This window comes from Lampetra fluviatilis, chromosome 53, assembly GCF_964198595.1.
Source record: "Lampetra fluviatilis chromosome 53, kcLamFluv1.1, whole genome shotgun sequence".
NCBI lineage: Eukaryota > Metazoa > Chordata > Hyperoartia > Petromyzontiformes > Petromyzontidae > Lampetra > Lampetra fluviatilis.
Genome location: NC_136327.1, coordinates 7,288,516 through 7,307,366, shown reverse-complemented (window position 1 = coordinate 7,307,366; position 18,851 = coordinate 7,288,516). Strand labels below are relative to the sequence as shown.

General features: G+C 53.4%; 1 protein-coding gene across 1 annotated transcript in view; it reads right to left on the bottom strand.

Moving 5' to 3' along the window:
* SCAPER (S-phase cyclin A associated protein in the ER) overlaps positions 1–18,851 on the bottom strand; it is a 228,961-nt gene that overhangs the window by 146,922 nt on the left and 63,188 nt on the right. The window contains 5 exon segments of the mRNA XM_078879101.1: positions 8,116–8,367; positions 10,905–11,090; positions 12,396–12,727; positions 17,294–17,368; positions 17,371–17,527. Of these exon segments, the coding sequence (XP_078735227.1) occupies positions 8,116–8,367; positions 10,905–11,090; positions 12,396–12,727; positions 17,294–17,368; positions 17,371–17,527 (1,002 nt within the window).

Sequence of the window (18,851 nt, the reverse complement as noted above, 5' to 3'; positions counted from 1 at the left end):
GGGAGAGGAGCCGAGCGCACAAATGCGATCCCTGGAATCGGAGGGGGGAGGAGGAAAAAGAACTGCGTGTCGGGGGGTTGGGGGTGACCAAATGCATTCGTAGCCCACTCTCACATTAACCCCATACGCCACAAGCGCGTCTTCAGGCACGATGCCCCGATGGTTGCAGAGTATTTCTGGCCGTTGACCACAACTCGTAACGGCCACCGCAGTGCTTCTTCTGCCTTGCCGCCCCAAACAGGCGCTTGCTCGCTAGCGGCGCTCGTGCGCGCACAGTTGATGTCGCTCTACGGAGGATCTGTCATCTTGTTGTACGTGTGTATGTGTGGGCACGCATGCGTGTGTCTGTGTGCTTTACGTGGACAGCGGTAGTGTGAGCGGTGAGCGCACCGCGCTACGAACCTGGTGACAATTCTCGCTTACGGTCAATAACAACGGTGAATAATATAACTGGTCCTGTGCCTCCCCTAGGTCGACTCAGCCTTAAGGGAGTACTTGGTGCGATGTGTAAACATCAGCACTGTGGAGACAAAGGCGACGACACCACCAGCGTGTGTGCTGCGTGGGCCTAAATAGAAGACGTAAAAAAATGTGAGGTTAGAAAGAGACAAATATGAAGACAGACAAACAGACAGACACAGGCAGACAGAGGCCATGATACACACGTGGAGAGTTACACAGACAGACAGGACGAGGCAAAGCCCGCGATGACAAAATGCGAGGATGGAACACAGCAAGAGAACAGAGGATGCGAGAGTAGGTGGAACAATGGGAGGAGGAGGAGGAGGAGAGAGAGAAAGAGAATGTAAGCAGAGTAGACAGAGCAAGAGAGAGCACGCGAGAGAGAGGGGGAGAGAAAGCAGGAGAGAGACAAAGAGTCCAGAACAGACACACGGAGTACAGGATAGAGAGCCAGACGCAGAGATTACAGAAGAGAGAGAGAGAGATAGTAACCAACACACACACAGACGAGTACATTAGAGAGGAGAGAGCAACACACAGAGTGCATTAGAGAGAGAGAGGGGAGAGAGAGAGCGCAACACACAGAGTGCATTAGAGAGAGAGAGAGGAGACGCGCGGGCGGCGAGGAAGAAACACGCCAAGAGGAAGAAGCAGCGTGCGTTTGGGGAAAGGTTTCCACAGCTAGAGATCGTGGACGATGAAGGCGACATCGCCACGGAAATCAACCCGTCTACTGTGGTCATAGAGACTCACTCCCCACGAGCTATGCATGAAGCGAAGACAAATACTATTTGCTCAGCCCTCGACCAAGAGGATGAAGTCGGTGGAGAGTCATCGAGCACACCCGCCAAGGGCGAGGACGAAATGGATGGGAATGAGGAGGAAGGTCCCCGTCCCACTGCTGACCCAAAACCAGTGGAAGAGACACAGGGCCATCCACCCGAAGAGCCTGAGCAGGAGCCATCCCAGACCATCCCTGACACTGGGGGAGAAGACGCCGCTGGGCCATGCGCCAGCCCAGCCGCTGCAGCTCTTCCAGCGGAGCCAGACGCCGGGGAAATCGACTCAGATCGGGACGACTGCTTCAGCGTGGGGAGCGAGAGCAGCCAAGGGGTCTACATTCCTTGACCCTCAGACTTCCCTGGTCTCCCCGGAAGATCTCTGCCAATTCCTCGACGAGACTAACGTGAGGAAGGACAGAGCGAACATTGCCTTGGCTCGATGGAAGGACAGCAAGGCAGTAAAGGCCTCTGTGATTCAAGCCGAGAAACTCCTCGCCAAGCAGGGACTCGAGTCCCGGGGCAAGGAGAGGGCAAAGCTGAGATATTTCCGCAAACAAATTAATAAGTGGGAGGCTACGGAGGCAAGGAACAAGCAATGCCTAAACGTGAACGGGTGCAGGGAGGCAGTGCGGAGGTTTTCCGCAATGTCTCTTGCGAGGAAACACGCTGCCTCTGTCTTCTTCATTCAGGAGACGCATCTCACGGTCGAGGACGACTGGAGGAAGGAGTGGGGAGGGGACTCGTTCTACAGCCACCTTGACAACACCTCCTGTGGAGTCGCGACCCTGTTTGCTAAAGGGTTTCATCCCGAGCTCATCACCCAGACCGAAGTGGTGAAGGGAAGGCTGCTCGCGGTAACGGTCAGGGTGGGCGATGTCACCACCCACCTACTGAACGTGTATGCGCCGGTGACCAACAAGGAGAAGATCCCATTCCTGCACCCCCTGAGGAGGCACCTGACTAGGATCTCGGACGACGAGTGCGTGATTGTGGGGGGCGACCACAACTGCACAATCGGCGCCCTGGATCGTTCGGGGAGGCAGCCGGGGGGAGTTGGGCCGAAGAGGGAAATGCAGGGACTCCTGGAGGACGCCGCCTTGGTGGACGTGTGGCGCATACATCACCCGGGCCAACGCCAGTTCACGTACACGAGGACGAGGCGCGATGGCTCGGTGACACAGTCCAGGCTCGACAGATTTTACATCTCTAAGAGCTTTGTGACATGCGCCATAACGTCTGGCATCAGGGCGGCACCCTTCACGGACCACAACCTCATCGTGCTCCGTGTCAGGCTGGAGAGGGCCCGCGAGGGCGCGTCCCACTGGCAGTTTAACAACTCGCTGCTGGAGGATGGCGCCTTCATAGAGATGTTCGAGGACTTCTGGGAAGAGTGGCGAAAAACCAAAACGCAGTTCGACTCGCTGGCCCAGTGGTGGGATATGGGAAAAGTGCACACCAGGCTGTTGTGCCAACAATACACCTGGGGGAGCACCAGACTGAAGAACGCGGACATCACCGACATGGAAGCCCGAGTCCTCGATTTGGAGAGTCACCTCGCCGAGGACAGTGACCCTGCTCTTCTCCGAGAATACGAGGAGAATAGGGAGCGTCTCAAAGGGCTACAGTAGGAGCAGACGAGGGGAGCGTTTGTGCGATCCCGGGTGAAGCTCATCATCGACCTCGACACGGGATCCCCGCTTTTCTACTCCCTCGGGAGGCAGAACGGGAGACACAAATCCATGGAGTGCCTCTTTGATGGGGACGGTGTCCTGGCGCACGAACTCCAGCAGAAGTCGACCATCATCAGAGACTTCTACGGAAGCCTGTTCTCCCCTGAAGAAACATCGGGAGCGGCCCAGGCGGAGGCATGGAGCGGTCTACCCACCCTGGAGGAAGACGGGAAAGAGCTGCTAGAGCAAAAGCTCACCAGGAATGACCTTGACGCAGCTGTAAGAGGTCTGACCCCAAATAAATCCCCAGGTTTAGACGGGCTAACAGGGGAGTTTTACGCCGTTTTTTGGCCATCCCTACGGGAGGACTACAGAGAGGTGCTGGAGGAAGCCTCTGTCACCGGGGTGATGCCTCAGTCTTGGAGGAGGGCGGTGCTCACTCTGCTTCCCAAGAACGGAGACCTGAGGCACCTACAAAACTGGCGTCCGGTGTCCCTCCTGAACACAGACTACAAAATATTGACGAAGGCTCTCTCCCTGCGACCGAAAGGGGTGATTGCATAAGTCGTAAACAGGGACCAGTCCTACACCATCCCCGGACGAACCATCCACGACGGCATCTTCCTGGTCAGGGACCTCATCGCGGTGTCCCAGAGGTTGGGCATCCCAATCGCGTTTCTGGCCCTTGACCAGGAAAAGGCTATTGACAGAGTGGACCACAAATACCTGCTGGGAACCCTCAAGACCTCTGGTTTTGGGGATGGCTTTGTCCGAACGATCCGCCTACTCTACACCAAGTCAGAGTGCATGATCAAGGTCAACGGCGCCCTCACTGCCCCGGTCAAATTCGAGCGAGGAGTGAGACAGGGATGCCCATTGTCGGGCCAACTTTATGCCCTGGCTTTAGAGCCTTTGCTGAGTCTCATAAGGCGGAGACTCAGCGGCCTGGTGCTCAGGGAACCAAGTGTCAAGTTGGTCCTGACGGCATACGCCAACGACATCCTCCTCATCCTTCATTCCCTGGATGATGTCGCCCTGCCGCACGAGTGCCAGGAGGTCTTTTCGAAGGCCTCCTCGTCCAAAAGTGTAGCGGCCTGCTGGTTGGAGCATGGGACATGACCGAGTGTCCGGAGAAGGCAAAAACCATCAATTGGAGCACAACATCGCTGCACCACCGCAAAGGAACTGGGTCGAGCTGGAGGAGAAGGTGAAGGACCGGCTGGGCACCTGGAGTCGCCTGTGCAAGTTCCTCACCTTCAGGACAAAGACGTTGGTGGTGAGCCAGCTGGTGACGTCCATGCTGTGGCACCGACTCTTCTCCCTGCACCCCCCCATGAGCCTCGTCAATGCGCTTCAGAAGCGAGTCCTCGACTTCTTCTGGTCGGGCGGAGGACACCGGGTCGCCACTGGGGTCCTGTCCCTGCCACTGGACGAGGGCGGTCACAGGCTGGTGTGCGTGCGGAGTCAGCTGGCCACCTTCCGACTGCAGGCCGCGCAAAAGTTCCTGCACGCTGCCCCTGCACCGGCCTGGGGCATCACGGCCTCCTTCCTCCTGAAACAGCTGGGGGGTCTGCAGTGCTCCAAACAACTATTCTACATGGACCTGCAGGGCCTCCCACTGGGACAGCTGCCACCTTTCTACAGGAGCGTCCTGCAGACATGGAGCTCCCTCGCCGTCAGGAGGCTGAACCAGCCGCGATCGGCCGAAGATCTGGTCTTCGAACCGATCCTCAGGAACCCACAGACAAAGCTGCCATCCACCACCGCCACCCCCGGCATGGAGAGGCGCCTCACCAATGCGCGGCTCTGGTGGAGCCTGAAACACGGGGCCGGTGGCTCGGACCAGCTGTGATGGCCGCAAAGACAGGGCTGCAGTCGCTCCGGGTGGCTGCCCGGATCCTGGCCGAAGCCAAGGGGGCCTTCTCAGCGGCAACGGGGAGAACGCCCCCCATCGGCGTTGGGGATGACGAGGCCCGTCTCGGTCCCCCTCCACCGGAGCTCTCCGTCGTGCCGCTGCATCGCCAATGCCGACAAGCGAAGGCGGATCACAACCTGTGCCGGCTGGAAAACCTACCGGAGGTGGCCTTCGCAAATGTAAAGAGGAAGGTGCTCTACTCCTACATAGTCCGGTTTCACCAACAGGACACCCTGAGGAGCCACAAGGACCATGCCTGGAGGAAAGCCCTGCTGCCCTGCGTCTCTCCGGAGAGGCCTCGCTGGAGGCAACTCTACTCCAGCCCGACGTACAACTGCATCGGTGACCTCAGCTGGAGCATCGCCCACGGCACCGTCACCACCAACGCCTCCCTGGCGCGCTTCACTGACACGTCCCCGGAGTGCCGGTTCTACGGTAAAGTGGAGACGGTGGCGCACCAATACGTGGAGTGCAAGAGCCTGGACTTGTTGTTCAAGGTCCTGAGAAACATACTCCTAAATTTCAGCCTCCACTTCTCCCCGACGGTCCTCATCTTTGGATACCAAAAGGGCGACGAACTCCAACATCTTCAGGGGCTGGTCAACGTGCTCGTCGGCTACGCCAAGCTCGCCATATACAGGGCGAGGAAGGTGGCCCTGGAGGGGAAACGTCCGGCCAGCAGCCTGGGCATCTTCCGCGCTCTGGTCGGAGCCCCAGGGTGTGTGGGCTGGAGTTCCGCCATGCGCAGCTGACCCACGCCGTGCCGGCCTTCAAGGAGCGGTGGGCGATGGAGGAGGCCGTGTGCTCGGTGGCAGATGACGGGGAGCTCTGCATGCAGTTATGAGCTACCCGTCGAAGGCCGTTGGACTGCGAGAAGGGCTGCGTGCAGAACAAGAGTGAGCGAGAGAGTGAGCGAGAGAGTGAGCGAGAGAGTGAGCGACAGAGTGAGCGAGAAAGTGAGCGAGAGGGTGGGGGGTTACATAAAGCAAAGTTATAAAAAATAAAAATTGCAAAATGATGAACGAAGCAAAGTGCCGACTACACCGAGCATATTCTTGTTTCCACTGATCGTAAAATAAAAAAGGAGAGAGAGAGCGACACACAGAGTGCATTAGAGAGGAGAGAGAGTAACAAAGACAAAGATCCCCCATATAGCCTTAACAGACTGTAGGGGCAAGTGCTGTTAGCGAGCACCTATGAAGGCCGGAACGGTACACGAGGGGGTGGGTGGCCAGCACCACGCCCGACCGCCTTTGTCTCCCCAGTGACGATGTTTACACACCGCACCAGGTACTCATTTGAGGCCGAGTCGACCTAGGGGAGGCCCAGGACCGGTTCAGATAATCGTCACTGGTGTTGACCGTGAGCGGGAATCGAACTCGGGTCGCCGGGTTCGCAGCGCAGCGTAGCGCTAACCGCGACACCACCGCTCCCCAAAGAGTGACACACACACGTACAGAGCACATTAGAAAGGGGAGAAAGCACCACACAGAGTACATGAGAGGGGAGAGAGCGAGAGGGGAGGTGGAGGAAGGCACGCCGCCGCCACCACCACCGACACCGCGCATGACCACTCCACGCGAGCGAGCATCGCACAACAATGGGGGGGGAAAGCTTTTAGCCGCTTCTCCGGCCCGAAAGAAGCGCGCCAAGTGAGGAGGCACATGAGAAAGAGAGAGCACCTTCTGAGGATCGGGGCGGTGGTGGGGAGGGGGGGGGGGAGAGAAAAGGGGGGTATGCGGGAGCGCCAGGAGGGAAGTACGGTAGGGAATGGGGGGGGGGTGTTCGGGTTTGGATGTTTTGCGGGTGGGAGAGGGGGGTGGGGGGGGGCGGCAAGCCTGGATAAAGCAAGAAAGGTCGAGCGAGTGAATAGCGCAACCTCACAGTGAATCAACAACGAGATCATAAAAGCCAACGCAAAAAAAGCATAAAAGACACAATGTGTATAAATATTATAAATGTGCGTGCGCGTGTGGTCGCACGCGTGTGTGTATGTGTGCGTGCGCGAGTGTGTGTGTGCGCGCGCGTGTGTGCGCGCGAGTGCGAATGTTTTCAAAGCCCGCAGAGACAGGGGGGACACAAAGCAACCGCCATGCAACTCAAGGGCTTTAGAGCACGGGAGGGACTTCTGTTGCTGCGCGCGATAATGCATCACCGCCAGGAGCTCCCTCGTGCCAGTGCCACGGCCGTCACCGGGGCTCAGATTCAACGGCGCGAGGTGCTCGCCCCGGCCGCTGGCGTGCGCGCGCAGGGGCGTCTTCTTCGCCGATCCGCTGCCGGGCGAGTGCTTCCCCCCCGCGGGGCGCGTGCAACGCGGACGCAGGAGCGCAGAAGTACGGCACAACTAAGGGGTGTCGCTGCCCTGCCCTCCGCCGACCACCGCGTCAGCGCAGGGACGCGCTTCCGCCTACGAGGGCGGCCTGGCGGGCGTGGCGGTCGCACGTCCAAGCACTGTCCGAGCTCTCGCGAGATCGGGCACGTTGCCGGGTCAAGCTGAGTCTCGTGTATTATTTTGTTGAACCAGGTGAGAGCTCAAGAGGCCGGGTCGGGGGTCACTTGCCATGGTGCCCTGGGCGATTTGGTCACTTCTCAAATCCACGCCGTGGGCGTCTCTAGGATGTGAGCGGCCGTGGCCCCTGTTGGGTGGCGGGTGGGGGAGAGCACGGCCCTGCGGAGCTACAGGCAATGTGAGAACGAGGAATATTTGCCCTCAAATATACGGAGCCAGAGGCAGGCGTTTTTGGAAAGAGGCCCTCAAAACGAATTTCCCTAAAAACAGCAAACAATTGGGAACACGGCCCTCCGAGGTGTTGTTTAGCAGAATGTCAGACGTTTTAACTCATGCACAGACAGCCAGACACACACAACAACAACAACAACAAGCGCCATTCGCCACTAAGTGGCGGCGACGTCACCACAGCACGTTAAGGCCACGTGAAGTGTCGAACGCCCGCTGGAAGGAGGTCACGGGACAGACCCAGGTGCCATGGGTCGACTGACTGAGACGCCTGACCGATGCAACACCTGTGCCCCCTTACTGTGCCAACTTGCTCTGTTTTAGCTGCCCGGCGCTCAGCTCGTTGTTGTGAGCGTCGCTCCTCTGCCCTTCGTTGTTGCTGGAGGGCGACTGCCTACAACTGCCCAGTAGCGTCCTTCACGAGCCTCCTCCATGGAGGCCAATCTTGACACCGCTGTTACGACAAGTCCACACACACCCACACACCGACACTCACCCCCACCCCCCTACTCCACAAACACACACAGACGGCAGCGTAACTCAACGCACGTTTTGCAGCTCAGTGGACGTCAGCACCACTTGTGCGTCCTTGGGCGCCATCTCTTCACTCTCCGGCAGTGCTCCTCCACCTTCTTCGCTTCCACCTCCTCCTCCACCTCCTCCACTTTCTCCGGCTCCTCCAGTGCCACCGTCTTCAGCACCGCGCCCTCCGCGTTCGTCGGCAGGCGTCTCCGCTGGCACCATCGTCTGGCTGGCGGCCGGCGGGTCACCGGGACGCGGCGGCTCATCGCGCTCCTCTTTCTGATGAGGACCACGAGAAGACGGGGGGGTCACGAAAACGAAGACGGAACAGCACCGCCCGACTGAACGTCGCCGGTTATGGGCACGCACCGCAGCCTGCGACAATCAGGCTCGTAAGTACAGCCCGGCTATCCGACTGGGTCCATTGGCCACCCTGGTAAGGATACACGTATTGATAATAATGATCGTGTGGAAGACGGTATGCACCGTCTGCTTAGGCGCGAGAGATCCCGTCCACAGGTGCCCTTGATCCCACAAGGAGAAATTGCAGTGTAAAGGATAAAAAGGTTCTGCAATCACCAACGAATACACTGCACTATTTTTATGTTAGCAGGTAAGGGATGTAGCTCTTTTTCAGAAGCGACCTGACCACAAACGATAGCTGAACAAAGTGGCTCGTCGCGTGGATTTTTTTTTTTTAAGCAGCCAAATACTCGAAACGCACGTTTCTAAATGTGGAGGGGAAAACCGGAGGACCCGGATAAAAATCAACGTGACCACGGGGAGAGAGACACGCAAACTCCAAATATACAGGCGTCAGGGTCGGGATCAAAACCACAGTTAGTCCATCAGCAGGTCGGTTGTGGTGGGGTAAAGCGTGGGCATTCCCACCTCTGCCAAGGTGCCTGGCGAGCACGAAAGAGTAGGCCAATTACCATCTGGAGGGGCTCGCTAGCGCTCCATGCAAGAGAAGCATTTCCGCCTGCAGTGCCGTGAGCGCGCAATCGCGGGGCTGTGACTTTACCTTTTTATTTTACACAGCAGAGGGGAACATTGAAACACGATTCGCCAACACATACTCATTTGACTCGACTGTACTCGGAGAGAGAGTCCCAGTTGGTAAAAGTGTGTGCGGGGGGGAATGAAACGCTACGGAACGAGGAAACCCAGCGCCGCACGGCGAAGAAACCGGCTCATTCGCGGTGAGCGCGGGTCGCCTCAGACACAAACAAACCGCCCAGGGGAAAGAGATGGCGAGCGAGAGCGAGCGAGCGAGAGAGAGCGAGTGAGCGAGAGAGAAAGGCCAAGACGGCGCCATTAGTGCCCGCGTCCACCTCGCGCGCTAAACGCGTAATTGTCCGCGAGCCGAGGCCGCAAGTGAGTCCTCTCCCTCTCTCTCTCTCTCCCCGGCGAGTAAATTAACGGAGGGCGCCATTCAGCGAGTCCACTCTGTAATGGACGGGGAGTGCGTAAACGAGCGGCCTGTTTGGCGGAAGGAAGAACAAATGGACAAAACTAAATGGTGACATTTCCTATATTACGTTCCCCGTACCGTCTCTCTCCCTCTTTATGGCTTTATTTTGAGATTTTGGAGAAAAGATTGGGGGTAGTAGGAGTGGTAAGGAGAGAGGGGGGGGGGAGGTAGAAAATAAAAATGCCAAACAAAGCGACACGCAAGCGAGCGCGCGCAAAACAGTGTGTTAAAATGTGTCAAACACGCGGCAGCATAATGAGCCTAATGCACGCGGACGCCCGAGAGGGGAGTAATCGTCCGCTGAAAAGACTGCGCGTTAATTAGCGCTAATTAATACCACTAACGGCGCAAAGTGGGTACCAAATTGCCTTGCTTCTCGAAGCACCCATTATGGTGGAAAAACACACACACCCCACGTGTGAGATAGATAAATAAATAAATACACAAGCAGCGGGGGGGGGGGGGGGAGAACAAAAACGCGTAAATAAAAGTGTGCCCGTTAATTTGCAGAACGCGCGGACCGGCGCCGCTACCGCCGCGCTGCAACACTCGGCGTAATTAAACACGGGGGGGGGGGAGGGCGACGGGGGGGGGGAGGGGTGGTGGCGAGAGTGACCGCGAGGTTGGAGCACCAGAGCCGGCACCACACAGCCACCCGTGGTTAGACCGGGTTCTCAAATGTGTGCCGAGTTGATGGTCTCAACCCCCTGCCACCCCCCTCCCCCCGTCGGCCACCAATGTCCTCGCAGCAAAAAAAAAATTTCCAATCTAGATTTCAAGTTTTCGTGACTGCAGGAATCCATACTCTTTGGTTCTTTCGGTAAAGTCACGTAGGTATACAAAAAAAAAACACGACGTTTCGGGCACAACACAAGCGTCGTCAGGTTGAAACAACCACAGCAATAAACAATTGCTGAAGCGGGCGCCCGAAACGTCGCGATTTAATTTATTTTGTACCTACGTGACTTTACCGAAAGAACCAAAGAGTAGAAAAAATTCCCACCCAGTCAAATCTGGCCTTGCACTTTGTTTGGGATAATTCCAGTTGTGAGGATCGGTTGGAGTGGCACGAAGAATATGACTCTCTGTAGCGGCGCGGGTGGAAGAGTGTGGCCCGCCATTCTTTGCGGAGCTCAGTCGATGGCAGAGCGTCTATTTTGGGAAAGCCTTTGATCAATTTGGAAAGTTTTAAAAATTCCCTAATAGCAACACAACTTTATAGTGAAGTATTAATGAGATTTGGATCATCTTTAACAAAATTTACCGTGATCCTCCCCCCCACGACAGAGCTCATGCATTTTTACTTTCCATTTTATTTGGAAAGGGTTAAACACACACACACCTCTTCACTGATGATCGCTGGTCCCACATCACTGCCCTGATTCTCGAGTGCTGGCGCAATGATTCTGGACACTTTCACATCCTCGCCACCAACACCACCGCCACCACCACCACCGCCGCCGCCGCCACCACCAACACCGCATACGTTGGCCGCTCTCTCCCGCCGCGCCTTCATGTCCGCTTGCGCCTACGACAAACGAGGAGGACGTCTCATATTGGACATACAAGACATGCTCCTTCTCGTGCGTTGTGATTAAACATTAGTACAACTCGGCACTGACAAGTATGTAGGTGTGTACCACGAGTTCATCTATAGCAGGGGTGGGGAACGTCCGGCCGACGAAATCATTTGGGTCTGGCCCTGCCAAGGCAACCGCAGGCGGGACTCGAAATTCAATAAATCTAGGAGAAAACATGTAAAAGCAGTTGCGAGTAGCAACATCATCAATACCAGCTAACATCACACGCCTCGCCAAAGAGAAGAAGTTCCAGCCCATCACATTATGGGTGAGTTAATTAAATGTTTGACCAAATATAACAGGCTAATTATTAAGTTGACGATTTTGTATGGCCCGCGAATGATGTCATTCAAATGGCTCTTGGCAGAAAAAAGTTTCCCCACCCCTGATCTATAGGGACCCTCCGAGAAAACACAAGGCTTCTAGAGCCCAAAGATCGCCCACTTCCACAGGCAAAGGGTCATGGGATTTTGTTAAAAGCAGATGAGACAAAGGTAGCCCGGTGGACCAGCGGTAAAAATTCTGTTTAAACGTTGATTATGAGCGGTCAAAGTGTTGACCTGGCAACACCGCCTGTGATTCAAATTTGATTCTCAAGGGTAGTGGAGTTGGTGGTCAGTCACCAATGATTTACATGAAAGAGGCACTGACTTACACAAGAGTTGTGGTTCAATTGGGTTCTCAAGTGTGGCGTGGTAATGTTCTCGGGCTGGTTGATAATGATTACGCACAAACAAAATAAACCCCATCACATTGCGTTATGCACTTAATTGTGATGAATTCCACTTCTAAAATTACAAATATCAGTTTTACCTCTTCTTGGTTCTTTCGGTAAAGTCACGTAGAAGGGAAAATAATTCTCACGATGTCCTCATTCAGACGCTGTCTTTCCGACAGACCTGTTCTTCACCTGAGGACGGCTGCTTGTGTTGTGGCCGAAACGTCGTGAGAATTATTTTCCCTTCTACGTGACTTTACCGAAAGAACCAAGTAGATGAATCCCTGCAGTCACGAAAGCTTTAATTCGAAATCAGTTTGACCGTCACACGGCGAGCGTTTCTCTCCGCAGCTGGGCAGGGGCTGCCCCCCGCCGTGCGGACCACTTGAAGGGGTTTCATAAATAGCTTTGGGATATCCGCATCCGTGCGCCGCTCGCTGACACTGTGCGAATGCGCTGCTCTGCGACGAGAAGCCGACGGCACCACCGGAGCAACCGAACGGGGACAAAAAGTCCAAAATAGACAGGGCCTCACGGTCGCCTTGGCTCCCCCGGCGCCGCCACCGCCGACACAGCCGGCGTTGGGCCTCGCGCTCCTCGGCGCCACGTCGCGGTTCTCCTTGTTGCCGACGTCTCTGCGTGACGCCGCCGACGCGTTGGCCTTGCCCGCGCCGCCGCCGGGCGGTCCGCCGGCCGGCGGCGGCGCGTTTGTCGTTGGCACTGACGCGGCGCCGCCACCGCCGCCGCCGCCGCCGTTTGCGGACGCGTTTCCGGACGCTGCCTTGGCAAGCGCCGTGGCCGAGCGCGACTTGGAAGGGCGGCCCCTCTGCACCATCTCCCAGCCGTCGCCGTCTGCCGCAGACGCGCCTGCGGTGGTAGAAAAATAACCACCACATCATCGTCACATTGATAAAGAATATGGTAACGACTGACCATGATTCACGATGGTAATGATGACGAAGAGTATAATCATGCTGATGATGATGAATATGACATTATCATCATCAGCCATAATCTATCTGCTGGATGAAGGCCACCCCAAGCTGTCGTCAACTCTCTCCGTCCAGCGGGGCAACGATCCATTTAGGTCCCAACACACGTGCCGAAACCATTGTCCGCTCTCTGGGGGCAAGTCCTTTGGCAGCCACTCCATCGTTAGTCTCGACCACCGGCCATCGTCCCTTCTGGCCTTGACGCGGATCTGTCCAGGCCCACGTTACATAGTCCAGCGGATGTCGCTCTATAGCTTCATCGCTCATGTGTACAAGCTCCCCGTACTCTTCACTGGCTCCCTTTCGCCAGCAGGACAAATGATAAAATCGCCTGCCTTTGTCAACACGCCTTCTCCACCGGTTCCCCACCATACCGCGCCTCGCTACTCTCGCCTTGCACTGAAGCTCATAGTAGAACCCTACGCAGCGGCATCACTCAAAATATGCTTCGGACACAAAGGTTACAGTCTCACGCCACTCTACACTACACTACTATACAATACACTACACTACTATACACTACACTACTATACACTACACTACTATACACAACACTATACACTACTATACACTACACTACTATACAATACACTACACTACTATACACTACACTACTATACACAACACTATACACTACTATACAATACACTACACAACCATACACTACACTACTATACACAACACTATACACTACTATACACTACACTACTATACACTACACTACTAAACACTACACTACTATACACTACACTACCATACACTACACTACCATGCACTACACTACTATACACTACACTACTATACACTACAATACTATACACTACAATACTATACACTACACTACTATACACTACACTACTATCCACTACAATACTATACATTACACTACACCGCTATACACTACACCACTATACACTACACCACTATACACTACACCACTATACACTACACTACTATACACTACACTACTATACACAACACTATACACTACTATACAATACACTACACTACCATACCATACACTACACTACTATACACAACACTATACACTACTATACACTACACTACTAAACACTACACTACTATACACTACACTATCATAGACTACACTACCATGCACTACACTACTATACACTACACTACTATACACTACACCACTATACACTAAAATACTATACACTACAATACTATACACTACACTACTATACACTACACTACTATCCACTACAATACTATACATTACACTACACCACTATACACTACACCACTATACACTACACCACTATACACTAAAATACTATACACTAAAATACTATACACTAAAATACTATACACTACTATACACTACTAAACCCTACACTACTATACACTACACTATACACTACACTATACACTACACTATACACTACACTATACACTACACTATACATTACACTGTTACAGCCTCACATTGGTTCTCTGCAGAGGTGTGGACTCGATGCATGTGACTTGGACTCGAGTCAGACTCGAGTCATGAATTTGATGACTTGCGACTCGACTTGGACTTGCATAACAATGACTTTGTCCCACCTATGAGATGTGGACTCGAGTCATGTGACTTGGACTCGAGTCAGACTCGAGTCATGAATTTGATGACTTGCGACTCGACTTGGACTTGCATAACAATGACTTTGTCCCACCTCTGGTTCTCTGCTATCGCCCCCTCGGTGTGGAACTCCACGCCATTGCACATCCGCAACATCAAATGCACTCTGACTTTAAGGAACATCCCAAGGCCTCTCTAGATGTGTTGGGTCAGGGCTTTCGAGCAGACCCTGAGCTTGGCTCCACGCCTCTGAGTTATTGACTTGTCTGCAAAATCTGGCCGCGTTATAAACGTCATCGCTATTATTACTAATCAATGTCGGCTGGCCGACATATCAAGGGCAGCAGCCGGCCAAACGCTACGTGATCGACAGGTCACATGACCTGTCCCTTTCAGGAAACGAATGCAGCACGTGGAGCGGAACGTCGGACATCACGTCGAGCAAAATACGCGGGACGACCCGAACACTCGTGCACAGCCGTGAAACCTTACCACAGCTGCACTCAGGATTGTGGAAGTGTCGGCCTGGCCACCACTGTGTAAAATAATGTCGTTACAATCTGGCGTTGAGCTTGGCTTGGCCGTGACAGCTGGTGCAACGTTTGTTTATTATCTTCTATATATATAAAATGGAAATTTGTGAATATGTGTCTGTTCGAAATGTTTAGCATACTTCCCGACATGCAACAAACTTTACATTTGGCATGTGGGTAGCTTCCAGACTGCACACAATGCAAAAAGTATAAAAGTAGACTTTTGTATTTTGGGGGGGAGGGGGGGGGGGTGCGCAATAATGGATATATTTTGCACGGCAAGTGAGCGGTGACGTCACATCTGTGATGTCACCCGCATGCGGCAGCGTCACGCAGTGTGCCTGCTGACGTCACGTATCCCCCCCCGCCCCCAAACCCTCCGCGTAGGCCGCGTATTAATCCAAGACAAGAATCCGAGTCCCGGGCGAAGCCGGGTAGTAAAGCTAGTATTTAAATTTTAAAAAGTGGCTACCGACTGCTGCTGGTCTGAAGATGTCAACTCGTACCATTCGTTCCACTTTGTAATTTAGTGAGCGCTTTGAAATGTACGTTTGCTTGAGACTGGCAGGCTTCCACGAAAGCTTGCGCACTTGTCAATCGTCACGCTTATAAGTTAACGGAATGCTTATGCAAGATGAGGTGAGTATTAACCCAACGAGCTTCAACCCACGAAAAACACTCTGGAAGGCTTTTGCAATTAAACAAAAATTACAACGGCACCCAAACTAATAATACAGCATCATCCCCATTCCAATTTTACAGCTCGCAAATTATGTTTGCTATAAATTTCTCATCTAAAAGGCTCCACTTAAGATTACTTCCTTAAATCACGTGTACTCAAGTCATAAAAAAAACGTTGAATTATACCACGCGCAGTTAAAGTGTACAATGCCTCGACCTTTTTTTGTTGACAATGCGGCGAACATTAATGTGACGTTGTTTTTCAAACAAGACGAGAGACGATCGAATCAGACGGCACGGTAAAACATTAAATGTCGGGCCCTTTGTCAATTCGACTGCTGGCAAGAGGGCCTCCCCCACGGCGTCGCGGCAGCCACGGAGGAGTGTTTCCGGCAAAACTCCGCCACGCCGATTGGTTTCGCGCGCCACCGATGATAGCCACATCTCGGGAATTCGTAGTGGAGACCTCGCTCCGAGCACAGCCTGCGGACCACCGCAACCGTCGCTGTCATCTGTCTCAGGTCAGTTTAGGTCGATGTTAAAATTCTGAATGCTTTCATTTTTTCGGATAATAGCCCTGAAAGCACTTTTGACGTTCTTGGGAAGTTACAAAACGCATTTCGGGAAAGATTTGACATTCATGTCTTTGACCGGAGCAAAGGCAAGTCCCATTACTACGCATTGCCGCCAGAGTCGGCAACGAGCGCAATCATCGCACGTGCTTCTCGCCATACTTCTCCACGTGAGTTTAAATCAATCTTCGAAACGGGTTGTGACCTTACGACTAAAACTCACACTGCGATGGAACGGGCATGCTCATTCAAAACAAACAAAAAATGTACTCGCGTAACTCAATCACATTAACTTTGTCACTCAAAACATAGCATAACGGAACACGGTACCAAATAAAGCAGGATTGGCGGGTGTACATACAATGTTACGCCTTCCCCTGGCTCGTCCTGTACTTTAAAATACTTGTTCTAACTTCCAAGCCATGATGGCTGTCTCACTCTATCCCCAGATCTGCTCCAGGTGCATAAAAACTGAGGATTGTGGGTAACGGGCTGCTGGGATTAAGGAGGCAGGCTCAAAACTCCCGCCCCACACGTTCCGTGCACGCAGTTGCGAACAACCGCCGAAGGACGGGCGGCAGGGGCTCGAACCTCGGTACAATGAGCGTCACGGGAAGGCCAGCCATGGCAATCGGACACTTTGGATCCAGAGTTGCTGGAGCAGAAATACGAGTGATAATGCACCCGGCGGTTAGGCCAATTTGAAGACGATAATTGAAGGCCGAACCGTGTAGAAGTGAGATGGAATGAGTACCGCGCGGTGGCACAAATTAGACAACAGAGAATAAATGCATAAATTGACTCGCTGTCTGTTGATGGCCACTTAGCATTCTGGGCATTTGGGCCTATTCCCTTCTGACAATTAAATTCATAGAAACAGGTCGAGGAAAGTGGCAATTCGTTACATAGACGTGAGTGACTTTTTAAATGATTATGACAACATTTAACCAGGAAAATATTTTGGCAAGGATCACCTCATTTGCAAAGGTGTCAATTGATGCTCGCAGAGCACACCACATAATGACACATGTACAAACTCACACTGCATTTAGACAATCTATTGGACTTACTCTCCTGCGGCTGCTGGGTCCGCTCCGGCCCGCCGGCTTTAGGGTCCGTGCCGGGTTTAGGCGCCTGCGCCGCGCCGGTTGACTGGCTCGAACTTTGTCCGCCCAGCTCGACCCCACGGAGCTGCGGCAACGGGACGGAGAGACGGGACAGAGAGAGACGGGATGGAGAGACGGGACGGACGGACGGGACAAAGAAACGGAACGGAGAGACGGGATGGAGAACAAGTCGGAGAAACGGAACAGAGAGACGGGACGGGGAGAGACGGGAACGGGGGGAGATGGGAAGAAGAGAGACGGAACAGAGAGACGGGACGAAGGAACGGAACGGAAAGACGGAACAGAGAACAGGTCAGAAAGACGGGATGGACAGATGGGACGGAGAAAGATGGAACAGAGAGAGGGATGGAGAGATACGCGATGCAGAGCAGATGGAGAGACGGGCCAGAGAGAGACGGGACGGACAGACGGGACAGAGAGAGACGGGACGGAGAGACGTGACGGACAGACGGGACGGACAGACAGGACAGCGTCGTTCGCTGTGAGAGCATTATTTTGGCTGCTGCAATAAATGTCACATGATGATAAGCCACTCCGTTGAACTATCGTTTGTGGATAGGTCGCTTCAGAAAAGAGCTACATAGCTGAGTGGGCCTTACCAGGTAAAACAATATATATATACAACAAATCCGATACAATATTAATTTCCCCAATTGGACGATTATCACGATGTCAGTTTCCCATAACGCTGTACTTCTATTTCACGATTGTACTGCAGTGATTTTGTACTTTCTGTACAACCAGTACAACAAAAAAAAGAGATTCGTTAAAAATAAATATTCACTGCGGATCACTCATACGGGCCTACATAAGCATCGTAATAATTCGAGCTTTAACAAAACTATCAGGCTTATTACGCGCGTGCAGTCATTTACTTTGTAAATAGTTAAAACAATTAAACTGCCTATTAGAAATGAGAACTGGACCCAGAAATGCATCGCTTAGCGGATTATGTAAAAACTGTTAATCGGGAAACATTGTCAATGTAATTGTTGTCATCGCCCCATGGTATATAAAGTTCCGCCTCCAACTCTGTACAAATGCGGTACGATAGAAAACGTCGTCGTCGTACGATGGCCGTGGATCCTACATCGCAGGACATGTCCCGTCGTACCGCGGAATTCCCGTATCGCAGCGACCCAAAGAAAGCTCGACGTGAGTTCAAATCCCCCGGTTGTTGGGAGTCAACGGTGGTCGTACCACCGTAAAGACTGGCGCCGGTCAAGGGGAAATGTGGAATTGCCGCCCACTGGCCCAACCAAAAGGCGACGCTCCACTCTTGCTTCGAGTGGAGGCGACCGTAAACGTGATGGTCACAGGGCCAATATATTCACAACCGTCCACAAATATCTGATGAGCTAGGAAAGTCACACGTCACGATGGAAGGGTTCTTTTTCTCTCTCCGGGGCCAAAACTGTCGCAAGGCAATACTTGCAAATGGATGACAATGACGTGACTGGTTAATTTACAGTCGATGCAGATTTTATAGGGCATTTGGCAG